The 26,124-nt window shown below is 39.6% G+C and overlaps 1 protein-coding gene across 1 annotated transcript in view; it reads left to right on the top strand.

Moving 5' to 3' along the window:
* EPHA6 (EPH receptor A6) overlaps positions 1-26,124 on the top strand; it is a 927,780-nt gene that overhangs the window by 887,127 nt on the left and 14,529 nt on the right. The window contains exons 15-16 of the mRNA XM_061133941.1: positions 4,741-4,890; positions 21,855-22,048. Coding sequence (XP_060989924.1) covers positions 4,741-4,890; positions 21,855-22,048 — 344 coding nt within the window. The remainder of the gene's footprint in view (positions 1-4,740; positions 4,891-21,854; positions 22,049-26,124) is intronic.

Consider the following 26,124-nt stretch of genomic DNA (forward strand, 5'->3'; position numbering starts at 1 on the left):
ATCATTTACAGTGTTCCCATTTCTTAATTTTTTAAATTCCCTTTGGTTAAGGGTTGCCACATGTAGTGAATAAAAGGTGGCTCCGAAGGTAAAGAATATGCCTGCAATGCAGGAAACCTGGGTTCCATCCCTGGGTAAGAAAGATCCCTTGGAGAAGGGAATGGCTACCCACTCCAGTATTCCTGTCTGGAGAATCCCCATGAACAGAGGAACCTGGCAGGCTACAGTCCATGGGGTCACAACGAGTCAGACACAGCTGAGCAACTAACACCAATAAAAATGTAAGATGCCCAGTTAAATTTGAATTGCAGGTAAACAATGAATATGTGCGTGCATGGTCAGTCACTTCCATCGTGTCCAACTCTTTGTGACCCTGTGGACTGTAGCCCGCCAGTCTCCTCTGTCCATGGAATTCTCCAGGCAAGAATACTGGAGTAGGTTACCATGTCCTCTTCCAGCTTCCTAGGAAGCCAGCCCAGGGATTAAACCGGCATCTCCTGTGGTTCCTGCACTGCAGACAGATTCTTTACTGCTGGGCCACCAGGGAAGCCCAAACAATGGATATATTTTTACTATAAATATGTCTCAGGTGATATTTGGGACATACTTATACAAAAAAAAAAAAATTCCTTCATGGGACATACTAATATCAAACAGAAGTATTTGTTATCTTAAATTGAAGTTTAACTGTGGGTCCTCTATTTTACCTGGCAACTCTACTTAACAAGAATGAATCCTCCTCTTGCATCTTTCTTCCTGGACTCACCACCCTCTTAAACTTCTATCACCAACTTTGTATATTTAATTTCCTACTCTTAATTTGGCACGGCCCCCAAGGCTGAAAACCCTATTTCAGGCTCCCTTGCATTAAACTAATTTGATATATGGTTATAGATTGTTGTTGTTTCATTGTTGTCCAATTCATTTGAGACCCTATGGGCTACAGTCCTTGGGCTCATAAAGAGTCGGACACAACTGAGTGACTAAGCATAGCACAGCATGGACTGTAGACCAGGCTCTGTCCATGGGATTCTCCAGGCGAGAATACTGGAGTGGGCTGCCATTTCCATCTCCATGGGATCTTCCTGACCCAGGGATGGAACTCAGGTCCCCTACATTGGCACTCAGAGTTAAAACATTAGTTTGATCCACCTTTTCCCCCATGCTGAAATATTTACATCTTTATATCAATGCCCCATAATACTACTTTGATCACATGAGCTAACACTGTGTGCTTAATAACACGAGAAAGAATCTCTAAGCCTCTAAATCTCGAAACCCTGGGCTCAGTCAGCTCACCTGTAAAATAAAGGGACTGAATCAAGGTATTTTCCCCCAAGGCTCCTTTAAACAGTTCCTTGCCACAGGTCTTTAAAATGCAGATTCTGTTAATGGTCTCATTAGCCTTGTGAAACCTAAATATTACTATTTCGGGTGAACCTCTCTTCCCTTCAAGTAAGTAGTGTTTAAGTCAGTTCAGTTAAGTCACTCAGTCATGTCCGACTCTTGGCGATGCCATGGACTGTAGCACAACAGGCCTCCCTGTCCATCACCAACTCCTGGAGCTTATTCAAACTCATGTCCATCAATTCGGTGATGCCATCCAACCATCTCATCCTCTGTCGTCCCCTTTTCCTCCAGCCTTCAATCTTCCCCAGCATCAGGGTGTTTTCCAATGACTCCGTTCTTCGCATCAGGTGGTCAAAGTGTTGGAGCTTCGTATCTTCAACATCAGTCCTTCCAATGAATATTCAGGACCGATTTCCTTTAGGATGGACTGGCTGGATCTCCTTGCCGTCCAAGGGACTCTCAAGAGTCTTCTCCAACACCACAGTTCAAAAGCATCAATTCTTCAGCGCTCAGCTTTCTTTTTGGTCCAACTCTCACATCCATACATGACTACTGGAAAAATCATAGCTTTGACTAGACGGACCTTTGTTGGCAAAGTAATGTCTCTGCTTTTTAATATGCTGTCTAGGTTGGCCATAGCTTTTTTCCAAGCAGCAAGCATATTTTAATTTCATGGCTGCAGTCACCATCTACAGTGATTTTGGAGCACCCCCAAATAAAGTCTGTCACTGTTTCCATTGTTTCCTCTTCTATTTGCCATGAAGTAATGGGACCAGATGCCATGATCTTAGTTTTCTGAATGTTGATTTTTAAGTCAACTTTTTCACTCTCTTTCAGTTTGATCAAGGGTCTCTTTAATTCTTCTTCGCTTTCTGCCATAAGAGTGGTGTCATCTGCATATCTGAGGTTATTGATATTTCTTCTGGCAATCGATTCTAGCTTGTGCTTCATCCAGCGTGGTATTTCAAATGATGTTCTCTGCATATAAGTTGAATAAGCAGGGTGATAATATACAGCCTTGACGTAATCCTTTTCCTATTTGGAACCAGTCTGTTGTTCCAGGTATAGATTTAACTGTTGCTTCTTGACCTGCATACAGATTTCTCAGGAGGTAGATAAGGTAGTCTGGTATTCCCATCTCTTGAAGAATTTTCCACAGTTTGTTGTGATTCACACAATCAAAGGCTTTGGCGTAGTCAATAAAACAGAAATAGATGTTTTTCTGGAACTCTCTTGCTATTTCAGTGATCCAATGGATGTTGACAGTTTGATCTCTGGTTCCTCTGCCTTTTCTAAATCCAGCTTAAACATCTGGAAGTTCATGGTTCACGTACTGTTGAAGCCTGGCTTGGAGAATTTTAAGCATTATTTTGCTAGCATGTGAGATGAGAGCAATTGTGCAGTAGTTTGAACATTCTTTGGCATTGCCTTTCTTTGGGATTGGAATGAAAACTGACCTTTTCCAGTCCTGTGGCCACTGCTGAGTTTTCCAAATTTGCTGGCATATTGAGTGCAGCACTTTCATAGCATCATCTTTTAGGATTTGAAATAGCTCAACTGGAATTCCATCACCTCCACTAGCTTTGTTCATCAAAACATGTATATTACCTAGTGATGCTTCTTAAGGCCCACCTGACTTTGCATTCAAGTATGTCTGGCTCTAGGTGAGTGATCACACCACTGTGGTTATCTGGGTCATGAAGATCTTTATGTAGTTCATCTGTGCATTGTTGCCACCTCTTCTTAATATCTTCTGCTTCTGTTATCATACCATTTCTGTCCTTTATTGTGCCCATCTTTGCATGAAATGTTCCCTTGGCATCTCTAATTTTCTTGAAGAGATCCCTAGTCTTTCCAATTCTATTGTTTTCCTCTATTTCTTTGCACTGATCACTGAGGAAGGCTTTCTCCTCTCTCCTTGCTAAGTAGTGTTTAGATTACTTAAATAAGTAGTGTTGTGATTACTCGATTAACGTCTTCCTCTTTAAAGCTGCTCACTCTAAATTTCTCAAGGGCCAGAGAACCCACCCTTTATTTCCCTCCAGCCCACTCACCCTAATACCAGACTTTGAGCCCACCGGCTGACCATATGATGTGATTATGAGAGTGCTGATAATGATGAAACAATTCTGTCCGGGTGGGTTTGCTTTCTTTTTTTTTTTTTTTTTTCCATTTATTTTTATTAGTTGGAGGCTAATTACTTTACAATATTGTAGTGGTTTTTGCCATACATTGACATGAATCAGCCATGGATTTACAGGTGTTCCCCGTCCCAATCCCCCCTCCCACCTCCCTCCCCATCCCATCCCTCTGGGTCATCCCAGTGCACCAGCCCTGAGCACTTGTCTCATGCATCCAACCTGGGCTGGTGATCTGTTTCACACTTGATAACATACATGTTTCAATGCTATTCTCTCAGATCATCCCACCCTCGCCTTCTCCCATAGAGTCCTGACGATCATTCCTTTCTTGGGAATTGAAGCCCTCTCTGCGGGGTCGGAGACCGCCGTCTGGGAGCCGCTCCTTGTTCTCTTCCGCCATCTAGTGGTGCCAGGCTTGCTCTCCTCGCTCAACTTGCTGTTCAGAGCTGCAAAGATTTCAGATCATAAATCAAATAGATGAATTGTTTTATTCTTGTCATTACAGTAAAAAGGACTTATAGCGTGTTTCTAGAGATAAAAATGTAATGTTTTGATAAAAAAATAAGTATAACACAATAAAAGACTTTAATACCTGCACAGTATAGATTAAATTCATGTAATTTAATCTCTTTAATATGTTCCAATGTTAAAGACAAAAGTACAAAAATATAAACTAAGCTAAGGAGTTCTGAGGAAAGATTATCTTTCTCATGGGCTTCTGTATAATGTTCATGGATTTTTAAATTTCAAATAAAAGTAATCGAAGCAGATAAAAAAAATGAGAGGGAAAGGAAATAAAGTTCTGATAGACGTTAAATTGTTTAGAGAGAGAAATCTCAGCTCTTTATTTAACCATTTGACTTCAATTAAGTTAGAACTTATTATCATTATTAGTTATACATGCAATACAATGTTTAATGAATGTTGAATTCGGTTTTAATGTTCTATAATGTAGAACTTTCTTCAGATGGCATGATAGTGAGTTTAATTGTGTGATTCAGAAAAGTGAAAATAAATTTCTCTAATGAGTGAAACAAAATATTTCTGAAGTGTGACTTATTTCCCATTAAAACTTTTATTTCTGACATTTTAACATTATTCTGGTTTTAGTTTTTTTTTTTTATTTAAAATGCCTATGCTATCATGCAGTGTTTAGGTTTTTCTAATAAAAATGTATTTAATTGCAGTGCCAGTTCAACCTTTAATGCACTTGTGACCCAGCTGTAAAAATCTCCAATTTCTTTTCCAGGGTGGGAAAATTCCCATAAGGTGGACAGCCCCAGAAGCTATCGCCTACAGAAAATTCTCCTCGGCAAGTGATGCATGGAGCTATGGCATTGTCATGTGGGAGGTCATGTCCTATGGAGAGAGACCTTATTGGGAAATGTCTAACCAAGATGTAAGTGCCATCTGTAGGTAAACCGCCCCTTTGAGTGCAGACACATTATCATTGAGGAAGAAACACACCATTTGTCCTCACTCAGATTAGCCCTTGTCTTCCTGAGAGTTGTCCAGGGTTTGTGGCTGAGTTGAGTCACCTTTCACTCTGAGCTGCGTTTGGTGTGGTAAGGGCCAGCTGATGGGCTTTGTCACGGAAGTACCTATCCATGGCTTACGTCTAATACTTAACACACACAAGGCAACCTGACTGTGCTATGCAACAGCCTTGCCCTGCAAGTGTCAAAAAACAGAATAATGTTTATCTTTCATTTCTTCCTTAGGGCAATTTAATGTAGCACTGTAAAGAGCAAATTAGAAAATTTAGCAGAAAAATATTAAATGCTTTCAGGCAATGTGTTATCAATACATCATCTAATACTATGGTTCTTGGAGATACATGACCCTTTTTGCAATCTATTTTATCTGTAAAAGTTACCTTGGTGGCTATAGAATATTATTGAAGAGGGTAGTTATCACACATTTGATCTCTATGGACTGTTGGAAGTGGTAGAGACAGTAGTCAGAATATGCTAGAATCCTGACAATGCATGTGAATGTGCTGTCAGATCTGCAGATACCTTTTCATACCCCACTCCCTCAGCCCAGAATCCAGACACTGTCCACTCACCTGCCTTCCTCAAAGTATCTAACAGTTTCTGAGACAGTGGTAATGGAAAGTCAACCCTGATGGGATTCTGAATGTTCACAGATGGAAACAAAGACTGCGTGGTTATGGATTTTTTAGAAAATCCATAAACGTAGTCAACTCTTGTCATATCTGTTTTTTCCATTCAACTGCTTGAGCCTCACCTCCATACCTCATACTCATTATCCCATCCCAACCTCAAGCAGTCCAAGTATCTTAAGGGTTTGTTCAGTGACAGAGAAAGGTCAATCTTTTTGAATGCTGGACACCAAGAAGACTTGGTTTTGGTTAGCTCACCATGACTTTTGTTTCTTTCTGACTTGGAGTGTTAATTCCAAAGCTGAGTGCCCACTCTTGTGCCTACTGACTCTGGAGAATGCCAGGTCCAGAACCTACATGTAGCAGGTTCAAGATCATCAAATGCTGTGCAACCATGCTCTTTAAAGCCCTTCATAAAAACACAAAGCCAGGTGGCTAAGTCCTGCAGAGCATATTCCCTTAAGTACAGACTGTGCCATGACCAGCAAACTTTGATACACTCATACACTCCCAATATTTAAACTTTTTTAGATCCAGGCCATTTACTGTCCTTAAAGGAATTTTATTTGAAGGACCTTGTTGCTCTTTCCTGCCTCTGGGCCTTGTTTGGAGCAACTTGTGTCCAGCTCTGCTTCTTAAAATTGAATCCCAAGAGCAGAAATTCATCCCTTCATTCCCAGGAAGAACTCATCTTTTTTTAACCAGCTATCCAAGGTAACAGACGCCCTGGATTCAGTCACCTACTTCATAGCTCCTTCATAGCTTCATGGATTCATAGCTCCTACTCTACTCTTAACCCACGATAATGCTTGCCTGCTTGTCCTACTGTGACATGACTAAAATCGGCCATTCAAGCAAATCTCTAAAATAAAAAGTCCTCCTCCAGATGAATGAACATATTCACTGCACAGAAGAGCCCTCAGTTCAAGTACCTTCCTTAACTGGTGTTCCATATAGTCCTTGTCTTAACCAGTTCTCTGTCAGACTTAAAATAAAAAATTGCCTAACTCGGAGGACTCCAAACTTAACTAATAACATACCCTTGCCGGTAAAAAGTTCTTGAGCATTCACAACTGACATATGTATATTTATCTGCACATTATATACAAGTACTACTATACTAATACATTCATTTTTTGTTTAAAAAGTAATTTGTTGAGTATCTTCTCAGGAAGTAGAGATACAAGGGAAAACAAATTGAACTTTTATGAAACTGAGGTTTAGGGAGGTGACATGATGTCCCTAGAATCACATAGTAAGTGCTTTGACAGTGATACTAAACAACAATTCTAATAACCTTCTAGAAGTCATGGGCAAGGAGGAGGAAAGAGGAAATAACTGCCTCTTTCATGGTGTTTTAGTTTACGTCCATAGGCCAGTGATTTCTTGCCCTCATTGAGTCTATAGTCTAGCAAGAGGGAAACAGACTTTACACAACGTAAATCAGTAAAATATGTAATATGTAACATGATCATTAGTGTTTTGGGAGAGAAAAGTGAGAAAGGAGGATAAGAAATGTTAGGAATTTGATTTTAAATATATAAATATATTGCCAAATATAGTTGTAAAAGTCATTCCATTTTGATCATAAAAGTCATAGTCATTCTTATTGCTGCTGCTGCTGCTGCTAAGTCACTTCAGTCGTGTCCGACTCTGTGCGACCCCATAGACGGCAGCCCACCAGGCTCCCCCGTCCCTGGGATTTTCCAGGCAAGAGTACTGGAGTGGGGTGCCAATGCCTTCTCCGGTCATTCTTACTAGACATGAATAAATAGTCTTTCTTACAGTAAGACGGGGCTTCCCAGGTTGCACGGTGCTAAAAATTATGCCTGCCAATACGAGGGATACAAGAGACTCGAGTTCAATCCCTGGGTCAGAAAGATCCTCTGGAAAAGGAAATGACAACCCACTCCATTATTCTTACCTAGAAAATTCCATGGACAGAGGAGCCTGGCGGGCTTCAGACCATGATGTCACAAAGTCGAATGCGACCGAGCTCACGCATGTGCACGTGCACACGCATACACGCACGCACGCACGCACTAGGATAAGACAAATAAACATAAAGAGAAGTTCTGTTATTTTTTCTGTCTCCTGGATTATCATTTTACCACACAGGGTACTTTATACCACCAGTTTGGTAACCACAACTCCCATTCAGTTCAGTTCAGTTCAGTTCAGTCGCTCTGTCATGTCCGACCCTTTGTGACCCCATGAATCGCAGCACGCCAGGCCTCCCTGTCCATCACCAACTCCCGGAGTTTACTCAAACTCATGTCCATGGAGTTGGTGATGCCATCCAACAATCTCATCCTCTGTCGTCCCCTTCTCCTCCTGCCCCCCATCCCTCCCAGCTGAAACAACCACCCTTAGGTAGACTGTAATTCAGCCATGAAAGTGCCTCAGTTTCATGACCAACAAATATAATGAAAGGATGAGGTTAAATGATATTTAATATCCCTTTTAACAGTAACATGCTATGTCTTTATAATCTCTGGAGAAATAATAATCATACTTGTCTCGGCAAAGAAATGGTTCACATTGTTCTTTTCTTCAGTTTAGGAATTTCTGTGAGGGTACAAGAATCCGATAGAACTTCCACAGAGCAAAGCGTGTACAAGTGTAGATCCAGATGACAAGACAGATTTTCTAGGAGAGCAACTTCTGAGAGAAAAGGCCTTAATGTGTAATTTCCAACATGGACCCCCTTGTAAACTATCCTTACTTGCTGCCTAGAGCAGTCCAAAATCCGATGTCAGCTCCTCCCTTCCTGGATCATGTCCAACAGTTAACCCAGTCATTCTGGCCATGTGTGTTGCTGATCTGTGTCCAGAATGAACATTTAAGAGAGCCATTCTGTCTATTAAACCTCATATGGCCATAAAGACCGTATCTGGAATCAGAAGAAGTTGCTGCAGCCAGGAATACACTCCTGACATTAAGCCCGTCCTCATTCATTCTGTGTTGTCAGCGTCCACAGTGCAAGGCTGAACGCTCCCTCCACCCAGCCCTTTGTTGTTTTTCAAGGACCAGATAAGGGCTAAGCTAGTTATTTTCATGGTCTTTGAGTGGCTACCAAAGAATATGTAAGCAAGAATCTGAAACGAGGAGTAGCACAGAAATTTCTGAGGGGGAAAAAAAATGCCAAACCCTTGAGATCCTCAGATCAATATAAGAGAGGAAAGTACTAAAAAGAGCTAAAATCTTTTATGTATTTTGTGGATATATTTCCTGCTGCAGTCAAGAGAGTTGAAATTCTGTTTAGCTTAACATATTGGAAGTCAGCATATCTGTGACAGATCCTGTAACCAGAATTTCTGTTTGAAAGCAGAAATAGCTTAATCAAAACTTTCTGAGCTGCTCTCTCCAAATACTGGTTATTTCCTATTTGTCCTGAATCTCTCATGTTTGGTCAGAGTTCAGTCTTGTATTTGACTTTCTGCAACCAAGGTGTGTTTTAAATAAGAAAAGTCATTTTTAGACAATAAAAGTTCAACTATTTTCTGTTTGAATATTTTATATTTTTATTACATTTTGTGGAGTTTAATTTAAGGGCTTAGCTAAATATGGAATGTTAACATACTTTAGAATTTTAAATGAGCTTGGAAATTTCAGGTAGTTTTTCTGAAGTTGTCCCTTCATTCTGCAAACTGTGGCATATTTCCTTGCAATGAACAATTCTGAGTTTGCATAGTCTATTTTAGTGAAGAATATAATGAGTTTCCCAAAGGTCAGTAGTAATGTACATTAGGGAATATACATAAGGAAATGAGAAAAAGCAGTGCAGAAGACTAGTCCATGTATGGCCTACCAAGCATAACAGTAGATGCCATCTGCTTAGCCATTCAGCAGTTACTGATTAAACTCGTGCCAGTCACTGGGTGTGTGGGTAGGTCTGGAGAACTTGAAAATCCAGCCCTCACTCTCAAAAAGCCCTACTAAGCCTGTAGGTGAGGAGATGAAGTTCTGGCATTTCTAAGTCATGCTCCTGCACCCAAGTAGAACCTATGCTCCTCAAGGGTAGACCTCAGGCCTTCTTTTTCTCTTTAATATAAACAACATTGTGTGAATGCAACATAGTTATTTTTTAACATATGCCAAAAAAAAGCTTGCATACCCTATTATTTAAGGTATTTTTGATTATATAACCTTTCCCAGTGGCTCCACAGGTAAAGAATCTGCCTGCAAAGCAGCAGACATAGGAGACGTGGGTTTGATTCCTCAGTCAGGAAGATCCCCCGGAGAAGAAAATGGCAACCCACTCCAGTATTCTTGCCTGAAAAGTCCCTTGGACAGAGGAACTTGAGGGCTGCAGTCCAAAGGGTCACAAAGAGTCGGACATGACTGAGCAACTAAACACAAGCAATTATAAAAAGCACCTGATATACGGAAGATATTTAATTATTTGGTGGTAATAATCATAGCTTGCAATTTCTGAATTTATTGTGAGTCAATTATTTTAGATTATTGACTCTTTTAATCTTCAAAATAATTCTCTAAGATTGATACTATTTTTAGTCCCATTTATAGATAAAAGGCTTTCTAGAAAATTTAAGCAACTTACCCAAGGTTGTATGTTAAGTCACTTCAGTTGTGTCCAACTCTTTGCAACCCTATGGATTGTAGCCCACCAGTCTCCTCTGTCCATGAGATTCTCCAGGCAAAAATACCAGAGTAGGTCGCTTGCCCTCCTCCAGGGGATTTTCCGGGCCCAGGGTTCGAACCTACTTCTCTTACGTCTCCTGCATTGGCAGGTGGGTTTTTTACCACCAATGCCACCAGGGAAGCCCCAACCCATGACAGAACTGAAGTTGGAGACCCCTGCTTTCCCCAAAGTATGTGCTTTTACCCCTGAGCTATACTATAGAAGTCTTAATTTTAAAGGAGTCTCTATACCACATAAGCCCTATGAAATGAGATCAAAGCATCTTTAATTGTATATGCCTCTGTGTCACAATAGAAGTGTTTCTATTATTTCCTATCAGCAAAAGAATGTGGATTGACTCACTGTTGTTTGAAGTATAAATCTTTTCAGCAGTACTTTTTGTCTTGATGTTAAAAATTTATAAAATGTACTATATTACATTTCTTAAAAATGTTTAAGGCAGTAGCTTAAAATAAAATTCTAATGGTCCACATATTTAGCCTATTACCAGAAACATGCCACAGGCACATTGAAGGCACAAAGTTCCTTGCTGTTTTCTAACATTTTTAAACTTTTTTTTAAGGTATCACAGTATAATGTTTTATGTTATTTTCATCCGAGTTCAAAATAATTGTTGTTTACTACATAATAGGAGTACATTGTGATGCTAGGAACTACACTGGCTCCAAAGATGACACCAAGGGTATTGCAGTTCTTCCAACACTTATACTGTGGAATGTGCTTAACCGAAGAAAATGCAAGCAAAACATGAACAGCAGGCACCATTAAGTAACCAAATCCCCACAGAGCTAATATGTCAGGGAAAAACTTGCACCACGTAAATGAGCGGTGACTTTGCTCAAACTAATGATCTGAATGCAAGACTAGAGACTTGGGTTTTGTCTGTTTTGTTTTTCCCTAGCATGTTTTAAAAAAAAGAAAAGAAAGAAAGAAAGAAACGATTTGCCTTGAAGCAGTTTGAAGCCCAAATGCCTCCTGGGTATGGTATCATTTAGGCATATGCTATGAAGCCTGTTCAATTTCCCAAAAAGAGAACTGCTATCAGAGAACATCTCATTTGAGGTTTACTAGGAAACATAATGCTGCCTCAGTGTTTTTGTATTTTTTCTTCTCCTTACTTTTCAAAAGGTTTTATATAATAGTGAGTTCTGCTTTAGATTGCTTTCTGAAGCTTACCTGAAGAAAAAAAATGCAGTTCAATTTTAGGATTTTTAATAGATGATGTGGTTGGAAATAACCTTTGACCTTATCTGAATTGATTCCTCTTTTCAAAAGTTGAGAAGGAAGAAAATTACCTTTTACCATATTTCTTGTTTGTCTTCATAATTCTATAACCTTTCTCAACTATAGGTCAGTATTTTAGCCAAGAATGGTGGATATGTAGAATCCACTTACCTTCAAATGCGGTATGATTTTATGATTCAGAGAGTCCAGTCATTTCCAATTTTTGTTTCTGATTAGATTTTCGAAACTCTGCTTTATTATGTAATGGTCCTTGTGTAATGATCTGTGTAAGATACAGTAAACTGCTAAAGGCCCATTTCCATTATTTCAACCTTCCATATTACAGAGGGAATTTCTGTAGTTATTTGAATATGTTTCTACCAAAGCAATTTTCAAAATGACCTTTTTCTCATTTTTTTAAAATAATTTTTCCTATTGGTACATAGGCAGGAGCAACATTTTAATTAAATATACACTAATTACACTAGCATAATGCATGTCTGTTACAGAAACAAGAGTAATAGGGGATATTGTGAGATTCTATCACCTTTGTAAATAATTCAAATAATAAAGTTCCAAGTAGAGGAAAACAATAACCAGTATGCTACTACCACAGTATAATTTTCAAGGGAATTCTTTTTTTTTTTTTGCTGATGGTATATGCACACCAGAAACATATTCATAAAAAAATTAACTATACCTTCCATTTCTGTTTGGAGGAAATTTAAAATCTTTTGCTCTTAAGATTTTTTATAATTTTTTGTTCTCTTTAAAGCCTATTTATAAAGAGGGCATCTTAAAATACTCTTTTACTGTATACTCATAAACTACTTTTCCATAGATTTTAGGTATTTTTGCATGCATGTGTGTTTGGTCATGTCCAAATATTTGCAAATCCATGAACTCTGGCCCTCCAGGCTCCTCTGTCCATGGGATTTCCAGGCAAGAATACTGGAGTGAGCTGCCATTTCCTTGTTCAGGTTAGGTATTTTTTATGAGCCCTAAAAGTTGCCTGTTATCTTTCTCAATTTGAAATGTTTGCACCAGTGAAGAAAAGTTTGGGTTTTTTTTGTTTTTTTTTTTATTTTTTTTATTAGTTGGAGGCAAATTACTTCACCACATTTCAGTGGGTTTTGTCATACATTGATATGAATCAGCCATAGATTTATACGTATTCCCCATCCCGATCCCCCCTCCCACCTCCCTCTCCACCCGATTCCTCTGGGTCTTCCCAGTGCACCAGGCCCGAGCACTTGTCTCATGCATCCCACCTGGGCTGGTGATCTGTTTCACCATAGATAGTATACATGCTGTTCAAAAAGTTTGTTTTGGTTTTTTTTTCCCCCAGAGAGGACTTGGAAAAATGGGCCTGAGTTTTAAGAACATTGTCTTCTGAAAGAAAAATATATTTCAAAAATGGAGATTTGGAATATGTCTTTACATTGTTTTTATATTTCAAAAAATATACTTTGTTGGTGGGAATCTGCCTAGTAAAGAATATCTTCGCTCCCCAAATCTTCCTAATCTTAGTTTACTATGATATTTTTGGCCCATCTGGATTTTTGTCTCCCTACACTTGGAGCTCTGTGGGAAACAGTCCTTTCAAGGGGTTCCAAGTCTAGATCTGGCCATCAAAGAACTTTGAGATCAAGACATGTTACCAGAGATCCTGCAGGTTAAGCCTTCAGTTTCACTGACCCTAGAAATACAGCTTTTTGAGCTGAAAGGTACTGTCACAAGTACTGAATCCAGGCTCTTTTTTTTTTCCTCTCTTAATGAGGAGACAGAGAATTGCCCAATCATAGAGCTTGTCAGTGACATTTCAGGACTCCAGGGCAGTTCATGTGACTCCTTCACTAAAGCTCATTCCACTCCTTACACGCTGAAGCATGGTTGCATAGAAAGTTTTAATTATCTCAGTCTCAAGAAGTATGACTTTCAACTGTTAGGGCGAAAGATTTTCCGAACCATAAAACATATCATCAGCAACCATTTAACCTATAAGAGGGCTACACTTCCTGTATTCCTCCATTTTGTCCACTCATTCAGCAATCTGACTGGTATCTTACTGAGGATGAACATTCCCCATTTTTATAGGTCCTTGACATTCTATGGAGACTTCTGTAAAATAAGATTGGAGAACTGTCTGAAGTATAGAGTTTTAAGAAATTATTTATCTTTAAGTTAGAAAGGAAACCTTATGTTTCCATGCCCTCAGTTCAGTTCAGTTCAGTCGCTCAGTCGTGTCTGACTCTTTGCGACCCCATGAATCACAGCACGCCAGGCCTCCCTGTCCATCACCAACTCCCGGAGTTTACCCAAACCCATGCCCATCGAGTCGGTGATGCCATCCAACCATCTCATCCTCTGTCATCCCCTTCTCCCCCCGCCCTCAATCCTTCCCAGCTTCAAGTTCTTTTCCGATGAGTCAACTCATTGGCCAAAGTACTGGAGTTTCAGTTCAGCATCAGTCCTTCCAGTGAACACCCAGGACTGATCTCCTTCAGGATGGATTCGTTGGATCTCCTTGCAGTCCAAGGGACTCTCAAGAGTCTTCTCCAACACCACAGTTCAAAAGCATCAATTCTTCGGCGCTCAGCTTTCTTCACTGTCCAACTCTCACATCCATACATGACTACTGGAAAAACCATAGCCTTGACAAGATGGACCTTTGTTGGCAAAGTAATGTCTCTACTTTTTAATATGCTATCTAGGTTGGTCATAACTTTCCTTCCAAAGAGTAAGAGTCTTTTAATTTCATGGCTGCAGTCACCATCTGCAGTGATTTTGGAGCCCAAAAAAATAAAGTCAGCCACTGTTTCCACTGTCTCTCCATCTATTTCCCATGAAGTGATGGGACCAGATGCCATGATCTTAGTTTTCTGAGTGTTAACCCTAGTGATTTACAAATTATAAATTTCCCTCAGAAAAAGTGTTTTCTGTCTGTATCTTATTCTTTCACCACTCTTAGGTGCTTAGTCTCTCAGTTGTGTCTGACTCTTTGCAACCCCGTGAACTGTAGCCTGCCAGGCTCCTCTGTCCATGGGATTCTCCAGGCAAGAATACTGGAGTGGGTTGCCATTTCCTCCTCCAAGGGATCTTCCCAACCCAAGATCGAACCAAGATCTCCTGTGTCTCCTGCATTGCAGGCAGGTTCTTTACCTGATAAGCCATCAAGGGGAATGTTCACCACTCTATCCCCCTTTTTTTTTTCCAATGTACACTGATTTTTATTTGAGTTTTGATTGCTTTCCACTGAATTATAATTCCTGTATGTTGAAAAATATTGACTAAGAAAGTAGGTATAAGATTTTAAATGCTATTTACTTATAACCACTTCTTTCCTTTCTCTTTTCTTTCCTTCTTTTGCCTGTGCACACACAACCTTTACATTGCATATCAGAAAACTACACTACCAGGGCTTTCAGTTTTACTGTTTTATAAATCTGAATGTCCTTATATCTATAAATAATCATCATCACAAAAAGTAGGGATATACTGGGACTCTGCTTCACCATCCACCTTCAACTTGAAATTACAGATTTTCTGCAAAGTCATGATGAATATTTAGAGAGAGGACAAAAATAAAATCATTTCACATTCCATTTACTACTGTACATTTCAGCTCTTGCTAAAATTTTGAGACAGTTTACTTTAAAAGTAAGTATGAATAATTAAATTCACTATGCTTCTCTTTGGGAGATATTGAGCAGTGTTATAACATAAAAATGTGTTGCGCTGCACAGCCCAAACATTCCTTGTTCAGCGGCATTGTTCAGGATATCTCAGTGTCTTCCTATTGACTGTCTGCTCCTTGTTTGCCTAGTTTAATAAAAGGTTCACATTGTCTTCTTTGATTCAGAAACCTTCAGCACAATTGGAAAACGCATCAAATTCAACAAGAGAAGAACAGTCTGCTACATGCCCCAACTGAGCCTGGTGTTGTTTCTAGGATGCTAAAAATTGTAGTGTCAATGACAAGGAACCAATATGATCTATTTAGAATAACCCGCCAGGTTTTAGATAATAACTTCTGACAAAATCTAATTCGTTCTACCTCTGCACAAAAGTTTTCACTGCAGTCATTTTCATATTTTTTCACTTTATTTTAATTTTCTTCTTACACTTTAAAATAAGGGTATAACCTTGCATAATTCTTCTCCAAAGGATGGCAGCCTACAGCTGTCATAAAACCGTACTATTAACAAAATTCTCTCTAGTAATTATCACCCCTTCATATCCTAAAACAAATCTCATTTAGTCTTTTAGATGAAGCACTCCATATGCTTCTGGCTGCCTGTCAGTCCTTAAGTAGGGAACCAGAAATGCCTATAAAACAAAGCTTCCCACAGAAGACATGTTTATGAAGACAAAGGTTAATATACAGCTTTCATAGATCACATGTACGACAATTGAAGCTCACTCTTTGATTTGACAAGGCATTGTTTTAGATGCCAGGAACTCATGGAAAAAAGAAATAGTTCCTGCTCTTGAACTCAGCTTGCCCAGCTCAGAGAGTGCAAGTGTTTTGTGGCCAACGCAGAGGAGGATCAGGACAGCGCCAGGGTGAGGCCTGGGAGCCCGGGTCACGGTGAGCCGCCACAGAGTTCCGGATGTGGAAGGAGGGGGATCACAGTTTCACACCAGCAGGATTGCTTCGGGTGCACTGCAGGAGTTGTTGAGGGAGTTAGAGGAGAGACAGAAAGACTAATTAAGTGGCTGTTGCAGTGATCAAAATGAAAAATAAATCATTTGAAAAGAGGATTAAAAATGGGCTGTATTTAAAGTATATGAAGTTGGTGGAATCAACATCTAAGTTAGTTTTGAGCACCAGGAAAGACAGAAGCCCAGAGGACCCGCTGACCTCTGACTTAAATCACTGGAAAAAGAATGCTACCCTTTTCAGAGGACAGAAATGCCAAAGTTAGGAAAAAGGTTAGTTTTGAACAACAGCAAAAAAAAAAAAAAAAAATCATATCATCTGTATGACAACTTTATGAAGTGGTATATCCCAGAGATGGTAGTAGAAATCTTGAGAGAAAGCTGAACTGGAGCTACAGGAATGAAAGTCATCAGCAGGTGTGTGAGAGTGAAAGCATGGAGCGTGTAAATGTGTACAAGAAGCTCAAGTGTTAATTCTAGGGGATGAGTCTGGAACGCAGCACAAGACTCAGGATAGATTTTTTTCTACCACCGTCATGATTCAGAGGCTACCAAGGTGATAATATCGGTCCAGTCTTCAGGAAATTGCTAGCTATGTGAATCTGACACAATCTGTTCATCAGTTAGAGCTTCAGTTTTCTTACCTACAAGATATGTATAACCACACTCACATGGAAGTTAAGCTATGTTAAAATACCTAGCCCAGAAAGTGACATATAATAAGCTCTCAAAGTTTCATATGTTACTTGAACCAGAAACCAGGAAGCTCATAGAAAATTTAATTCATGGTCACTCCAGCCCCAAAATTGCACCCCCTCCTTTGTTTCCTCGACCAAGCCAAAACCCTAGAAGTCAATCTTCTCTTCTCCCTCTACTTCCCGATCTAAGCTCACCCCAGTCCTACATTCCCATCAAATCAATCTACTGCTTGTACCCCACGCCTCTGCTTCAACTAAGGCTATCCTGACTTCTTGCCTGGATCACTGCAAGCCTCCTTCCTGGCCTTCCCTATCATCCCACTCTTCATAGTGCAGTCAGAGTGAGCTTCCAACAGGTGAATCTAATACCATCTACTTGCCAAAACCCTTCTCCCCTTTGCATAAAGTCTGTGTTTATAGCATGCAAAATCATTCATGATCTCAAGAAACATAGTTTTTACTTAACCTTCCAGCCTCAAACCTCACCATTCTTCTCTTTGAAGAATCTGGTCTAGTTACAGAAATCTACATTAATTCCCTAATTAGATCACATCTCTCTTCAGTTCAGTTCAGTTCAGTCGCTCAGTCGTGTCCGACTCTTTGCAACCCCATGAATCGCAGCACGCCAGGCCTCCCTGTCCATCACCAACTCCCAGAGTTTACTCAAACTCATGTCCATTGAGTCGGTGATGCCATCCAGCCATCTCATCCTCTGTCGTCCCCTTCTCCCCCTGCCCCCAATCCCTCCCAGCATCAGGGTCTTTTCCATTGAGTCAACTCTTCTCATCAGGTGGCCAAAGTATTGGAGTTTCAGCTTCAGCATCAGTCCTTCCAATGAACACCCAGGACTGATCTCCTTTAGGATGGACTGATTGGATCTCCTTGTAGTCCAAGGGACTCTCAAGATCTTCTCCAACACCACAGTTCAAAAGCATCGATTTTTTAGCACTCACCTTTCTTCACAGTCCAACTCTCACATCCATACATGACCACTGGAAAAACTATAGCCTTGACTAGACCAACCTATGTTGGCAAAGTAATGTCTCTGCTTTTTCATATGCTATCTAGGTTGGTCATAACTTTCTTTCCAAGGAGTAAGCATCTTTTAATTTCATGGCTGAAATCACCATCTGCAGTGATTTTGGAGCCCAAAAAATAAAGTCTGACACTGTTTCCGCTGTTTCCCCATCTATTTGCCATGAAATGATGGGACCAGATGCCATGATCTTCATTTTCTGAATGCTGAGCTTTAAGCCATCTAATCTAATGGACCCTGCTACCTTCTACATTCAGGAGGTGTCCTCTCCCAGAGACTCAGACAGGTACTCTTCTGACAAGTTTCCATGACTCCCTGTTCTACATGGCATGTTCCATACGCAGACTCCTTGGTCACCTTCATTAGTATATACGTTTCCTAAAGACAGAGATGTTTCTTACTCATTATGCTATCCCTTATACATGGTATGTTTAACAGCACATTTTAAGTGATGAATCTTTATCTCTTTGGACAAATAAAAAATCCATTAGAAATATGTTGTATATTTTAACCATTTTGTGAATCATATTGCTCAAGTCTCTTCTCTAGCTCCCTTCTAATTCAAAACTTTTAGGTGTGTAGTGTTTGCCAGTTGAACTTCTCTATGTTTACGTTCCTTGTCTGTAAACTGGGAATAAAAATAGTACCTACCACACAATATTACTGTGAGGATTAAAAGAGTTGACACATGTAAATCACTTAGAAATGGCACCTGGAAGTAGTCAAGAGCTCTCAATAATTGTTAGTAATTATTATTGTCACGGTTGTTGTTATTAGCATTTCCTGTAAGGTGGGACCTTCATGATTGACATCTGTCATGAACCAGGGCTCAGGACAAATTTCACAAAGTTACAAGTTAAAGAACAGGGAGAACTTTAAACTTAGAGGTTAGCAAGAAGAAATGTCATGAGTCCCCACATCTCCCAGTATCCCCACGGAAAGGCATGGGGGGATTAGACACTTGCTGAACACATTATGGATAAAGGTTCCAGGTGAAGGACCCCACTTTCTTGTCACTGTCTCTTCCTACAGGACACTCATGAGAGCAACTTTGTCAAAAGAGAATAGACAGCTTGCTTGGCACCAGGCAATCTGGATTTGGGTGTCAACTGTTTACAGGAGTTGTGTGGAAAAGTCAGCTCTCCAGCAGCTAAGGATGTCTGGGTCATGGGAAACAGTAAACCTTCTGGACAGGAGGAAGAAGCCACCAGTCTTTATAGGAATCTGACTTTGGGTCCAGTGCCTTTGTCTTAGAGAAGAACATGGCCCAGTCTCACTTGGCTTATTGTCCAGCCAAACCAGAGAGAAATCAGGAGATCATTTTGAACAATACTGCTTGATGTCCCAATTTTTTATGAATATTTATTTCTGAGGCACTTCAAATGCTGACTTGCTTCTGCTTTGAATCCCTCTTGGGTAGTTGAAACTCTAGATTTTCTAAGAATCTGCTCCTATATCAAGACAAACCCCAAAATTTCCTCTAACAGCTTTTGTTTGGGTCAATAACATTTATTAATGCATCAGGTACCATAATTAGGGATAAATATATAAAATATAGAGATGAAATTCTGCTTTCAAGTGTATTTCACCTGAGTGGAAGCAGGTGAAAAATTATAATGCAGTGTAATAAATGCAATAATAGAAATGTGTACAGGACTCAGAAGCATTCAGGAACTACTCTGTTCAGCCAGAGATTACATTTTGCAGACTATGAAGTAAATATGTTTTTGATTTATCCTTATTATAAAACTTAGGATTGGATTTGAAGTCCAGTTAGCAGATATACAACAAAAGATAAAATGGTAATCATCACTCCTAAAATTGATATAAAACAATTGATATAAAACACGAGAGGAAGACATTTTCATGAGAATTGAAAAGCGTCCCTGGGGAATAGGCAGAGGACAAGTTTGGAAGCTGTAAGGAACTAAGTTCATATTTCAACTCTGCTGCCTATGCTGTGTGAATTTAGGCAAGTTTCCTAACTTATCTGAGTCTAAATTTCCTCATTTAAGAATAAGGATAATAATAACTACCATATTGAGTTATTTTAAGCAGTAAATGAAAAAAATATGCAAAGCATTTAGCACATGATGCTTAATAAAGGCAGCTAATTTTTTTCTCAGACTATAACTTCACTTGTCATCTATTCTATGCACTTATAATTAGGTAACTCTGAAATTACCTAGGGAGGTCTCCTGGGGTGGGATTTTAAAGTCTTTCTATAATGGAATTCTATCCTATTTTTCTTAGATACTTTTTAAAGCTATCCACAGTAGTTTTGGTGCATTACAAGCATTTTTATACATATCCTGTTTTACTAAAATGTGTTGCAAAATGTGTTAAAATTCAGGCCTAGTCAGTAGCAAAAATAGTCAGAAAACAGATAAGAAAAAACATCACATTTAATAATAGATATAAAATGAACAGGAAAAAAAGCTAGTATTCTGATAGGTTAAAGTGTTCTGGTCACAAAGACACTGATGGGATTATGAAAAATTCCCTATTACTAAAAAGCTAAGCTTAGCAGTTAAGAGGAGGTTCCTGCAGCCTATTATTGCTTCTTTTTACAGACTACTTCTAGCATAAATTATTGATATCTTAGAGTCATGTCATATGGTGTCATATAAAAAAGAAAATGAGTTTTTTTTTAATTATAGAAAGTGAAAATGCATAGAGGGTGCTAAAATAAAGAGAGCACTGATAACAGTATTTACATTTGCATTTTTGTATTTTTGTTGTTGGCATGGGGAAGAGGTGAGATTGCTTCTCTTTAAATATCAGTCTGTCCCTCAATTTTCCATCAAAAATACAAAAATAAACCCTTTCTTTTGTCTTTCCCCCAGAGATAATGTAAGAATAGTTACATGAATACTTTTGAACTCTTCATTTAAAAATAAACTACATAAATTCCAGGTCAATTTTACTGCATGATTAGGAAACTCCAATGGGTTATATATTAAACAGATAAATAGTAAATATCTTACCTTATTTGTATGTGATTTCTTAAGTACCAAAAAAAATAAAGTAAAATTATTGTCATCTTGTTGTTACTCTTAACTTTGGCTTTACAGAGATTCCTTTCCCTAGAGCTGCTTTGTCCCATATAGTAACCACTTGCCCCTGTGGCTATTTAAAATGTAAGGTCAATTAATTAAAATTAACTGGAAGTAAAATTCAGCTCCTCACTCTTACTAGCCACATTTCAAGTGCTCAGTAGCCACGTGACCACTTGCTACCACATTGAACAGAGGGAGTATTTCTGTCATCATGGAAAGTTCTGTTAGAGAGTGCTAGCCCAGAGGATACTCAGGCTAAATGTCCTGTTGCTCTGCGGTCTTAAACTGAACACTGATAGCATTTCAAAGACTAAATGACCTTAGAAATTCTGGAAGGACTTCATAATCATGTCAGTGTGAGACTAGGGGAAAGCCAGAAGTAAGTGAAGAGGAATTAAATGGCAAATAAAGAAGAAAGAAGGAAGGATGGCTGCAAAAAGAATATGCACTGACATTATTATAAAAGAATAAAAAGTGATTCAGGAGTTCAGCAGAAGTACAGTTTTACTAAAACATTTGTCACATATGGTTTTTCACTAAATCCGTATTAGGCTGACTTTCTGATGTCCTAATTGGATTTTGAGACATTCCAGCTAAATCACACAAAAACTATTTCTGGACATTGTGATGAAATTTAACCTCTCATCTCTATACCACAAGTTTAAAAAACATATTTTTCCTCTCAAGAGGAGTCAGCAGATGCTACTAAGATACTTGTAATTCTTGTTCACAATTGTTGTATTTATCCTTGTCTAGACTACATGCACTCACAAGGAGTTTTCATGCTTACCAATGTTTTAGCTTCCACTTCCTGTATAAAAGGAATTATAACTTAGTGTGTGTATTGTTTGTCCCCAGAAGTAAGAGGATAACCTGTGTATGTTTGCATTTAGGTAATCCTGTCCATTGAAGAGGGTTACAGACTCCCGGCTCCCATGGGCTGTCCGGCATCTCTACACCAGCTGATGCTCCGCTGCTGGCAGAAGGAGAGAAATCATAGACCAAAATTTACTGACATTGTCAGCTTCCTTGACAAACTGATCCGCAATCCCAGTGCCCTCCACACCCTGGTAGAGGACATCCTTGTGTAAGACGCATAATGTTGATTTTCCCCCTTGACAATCATGATTTCTTTCAGGCTGCAGACAAGACTAACAGGTAAAGAGGAGAAAGTTTGCCTTGATAAAAAAAGTCTTGGTTATCGACTTTTTAGGCTGTTTTATGTAAGCCATATTTATCAGCTGAAAAAGCAATTTATTAACATTTTTTTAAAAATGATTTTTTTCCACAAGAAAACAGTTTCCCCCTTTCTGTTTCTCCATATCTAATCTTTATGAATCCCTTTTTAAATATTTTTTCCTGTGTGGGTCTATAGTATGTATAATTCCTTTCTTGATTCACTGATTTTTCCTTATAAGTAGAATGTGTGCATGTGTATGTGTGTGAAGCCCCTTTAATTTTCTTGTCCATTCAGTATTCTGTCCCTCTATTTGAAATGGCAAGCAAGACAGGGGCAATATGTGAATCAGCCAGGAGCAAGGATGTTTCCTGCTGATATGATCACATCCAGCTGTTGTTACTTTCCATTGCTAAAACTAGAAAAGGACAGATGACAAGACAAGAAAATGCAGGAGTTCATCTTCCATTTTATAAAAGTAGAGTTGAGAAGATCTACTAACTTCTCTCTGAAAAGCAATTATAAGAGGGCGAGTAGAAGGGGAGAAAAAAAGAAAAACACACAACACTACCACCTATGTCTGAACATACTACATTTAAAACACTATCAAGCTGAAAATACATTTCTTAATTTAGACCAAATTGGATTTAAACATAACCAAAGCACATTCAAAGCTTACTTTCCTGGCCAATAGGCTATGCAGATGTTCAGCTTTAGGTCAGAAGTTCAAGTCAATGCCGGTTTGAGTGACAATAAGGCAAAGGCTCTTCAAGGACTCAAAACAAGCCTCAGTTCACAGCAGAGCACAGAAGAGTTCACCTCTAGATCATTAATTGGCAGCCTCAGTAAAGTGAAGCCAAGCATGAAATAGCTAGAGATTAAACTATTACTCTAGCCGTCTTCCCTCAAGCAGTCCAGCACAGGAAACTGGAGTGATGAGGGTGGGGTGGAGGTGCCACTTTGGATTTTATCATAAAAGCGGTGGGCAGCCCTTGAAGGATTTTAAGCAAGAGAACAGCCTGATCACATTTGCATTTCTGAAACATCACTCCAGGGCTGATTTAAACTGAAAGTGTGAAACAAGGATCAAGATGGGAAGCAGGGACTGTCAAATGTTGGCAGCAAGCCAACCTAGGAAAGGTCAGGGCAGAGAAACAGGAAGAATGTCACCCCCTGGAACACCAAGAGTTAAGAACTGACCTGCGGAGAAGTACGCAAAGGAGACAGAGAAAAATCAATCGGACAGGTAATGAGGAAAGTAGGAAGGAGCAGTATCGTAGAAGCCAGAAAGGAAAACAGTTCCAAGGAGTTTAATGTCCCAGGCTCCACAAAGCACCAGTAAGATAAAAACGAAGTGTGTCCATTGGATTGAACAACTCTGCACTTAGGAATTCACGGGTGGCCTTTGCAAGTGCGTTTTCAGTAACATTGTGTAAGACAGACATGATGGGGGAGCAATGAACATGAGGTCAGAGGGAAGAGCAATACCAAGTACCACGTCCAATACTGGTTTCTTAAAAAATCTGTCTCTGAAGAGAAAAAGAAGTAGTTGGAGAAAGTGTTTCTTGGGCTTTATTTTTATGTTTTTATTGAAGAGACAAGTATGCTTTGATGTTGGGGAGAAAGTGCTGCTAGGATGTAGACTGAGTCTGAAATGATTTAATCTGGGCGTCTTGTGGTGCAGGGTGAATGGACTCCACAGCCAGTGCCCGCCAGCGGAGCTCTCTGACTGTTCCATGACTGTAGAACCGGGCAGGTAAGAGCCTTCTTTTTGAAGAAAAGCAGATAAAGAATTCTTCCCTGCTTTTTCAAGATAATAAATGTTCATAATATTTGGGAAATAATGATGACGACTCTAAGATGAGAAAATACCAAAAAGTACAAATGATCCAGAGGTCAAGTCCATATGAGGGCTGGTAAGTGAGGGCTAGGCATTGTGGTTTAACGGGGTATGTGCAATAAGGCCAGAGAAAGGCAGGCTCCGTGATGGCACATCACAGGCGGGCCAGGAGCTGGGCTTTATAGAAAGTTAGCAGTTTTAGTTGAGTTATAAACGCTAATCTTTGGGGGTCCAGTTGGAAGTCTTTCTGACTGATTTGCTCTCCTTGTTTCTGACAAAGACATATAGCTACAGATTTTGCTCTCAGTATACTTTTGTTGGAAAGCAAAAGGAACCAGAGTTATATGGGTATCATGCCTGAACCTTTATCAGCATTCTTGTTTTCAAAGCAGCCCGAGTTACCAATTTCCATCCCCTCACTTCCAGGGCCATCCACCCACCCTGATCCTAGAGCACTAAGACTGCTTGGGGGAAAGAGATGTGGTAGGTTGAAGGACAGCAGTGTTAGCAACAGGATGCCTGCTTTGTTTTATGCTTACAAAGCCGTGACATTGCCCCTCCATCCCCAAAATTCCAAATCTAGTCTCCCTTTGCCGAGTGATGTTAGACTAAGGAGACGTGTTGGAGCATAGAATTGCAGTCTGTCCTCCCATGTACATCTCAAACAGGTGAAGGAGTCTAAGAATATAATCCACAGCAGCTCCTATTAAACTCTCCTGTATCTCCTTTTCTCTACGATCCCCCAGCTTCCAAGGTTCTCTCACATGCCTTCACTGACATAACTCTCTCACCCACTAGGTCCCCATGGTTTTTATTACACTCTAATTGCTTTTTCTCTCAAGAATTCACCCAAAAAGCTTTTATCTGTTCTCTTGACAGTGTAGTAATAGGGGAAAAAATTAAGGTGATGAAAAAGGAGGAGGAAGGCTGAAAGCCACAGCTTAATAATTTTATGTGAGTGATACTGGAAATTTCATAAACCTTCATTTTTTCTATCAAAAGACAGAATACCCAATAGAAAAAAAAATCATTGGTCAGAGAAGGCTTTTATTATTTGAAACAACCACTCCAAATAATGCTGACTTTCTTGTGCCTGACACATCGCCATGGGAGTATTCTGTGAAATCCCCAGTCTTCCTACTTTCTCGCCTACTCAAGAAAGTATGTGGATATATAGGTGAATGTAGTGATATTACAGGTATAGACTTAAATCCAATTGATTGTAAAAAATAATTTGAGAAAATACCTTGGTAATATAAGCAGTCATCCTTTCATGAATGAATTTCAAGATACCTTCACTTTGATTCACAGTACAGTGATATCTTATAACTTCTTTTCAAAGAAGTATCTGTAGCTGTCACATGATTCCCAGCCCCTGGGAGAAAGACCCAGCCTGAGGCCAAGGCTCCATAGAGAATGGCAATAGGAGCAGTGCCTGCCCATGCCCCTTGAAACACTCCCTTTCCCCTGACCCTCAGGATCAATCTTAGATTTACTGTCAACCCCAAGCACGCATATTACCATGGAATCCAGAGTTACATCTGGGTCCAATAGTTTAATATTAAGAAGTGGCTGTCACTCCCCACCCCACCCACATTGCCCTGCACACTCACTCTCCAACCTCTTCAAGCCCTAGCCCTGTTTCCTCTTTACACCAGAACCCGCTGAGTGCACTAGGAGGAAGTCAGCTGGCCAGTGCCATTTTGGACACTACTGCAGTGCAATAGGAAAATAGCTCTTTCTTCCAGTCCCTGCTCCAGATCACCAGAATGTCACAGAGAATTTTACAGATTATGGGCTCCTTGAAAGCATCAGATAAGGTAGCATTCAGAAAAAGGCAGCATTTGACCAGATGGACCAGTCCATGACAGAAATCATATTCCACCCAAGCCAAGGCAGAAAGGAATATTCACATTACCTGCTGGGCCATAGTTAAAGATTTTATAATATTCAAGTTCTTAGGAACCGGAACCACCACTTGCCTCAGTACATATAAGTCAACTGTTGAACTTTCAAGCACTTGATTTCCAGTGATGTATGAACCATGAAGGTAGGGAAAAGCTCAAATCAATATCATCTGCTTTAGAGAACTTCAAGTAAACATTATAAGGCTAAATTGTGCTACCTCCCTCCATCCGATTAATAA

Source organism: Dama dama, chromosome 31 (assembly GCF_033118175.1).
Source record: "Dama dama isolate Ldn47 chromosome 31, ASM3311817v1, whole genome shotgun sequence".
In the NCBI taxonomy this organism is placed as follows: Eukaryota; Metazoa; Chordata; class Mammalia; order Artiodactyla; family Cervidae; genus Dama; species Dama dama.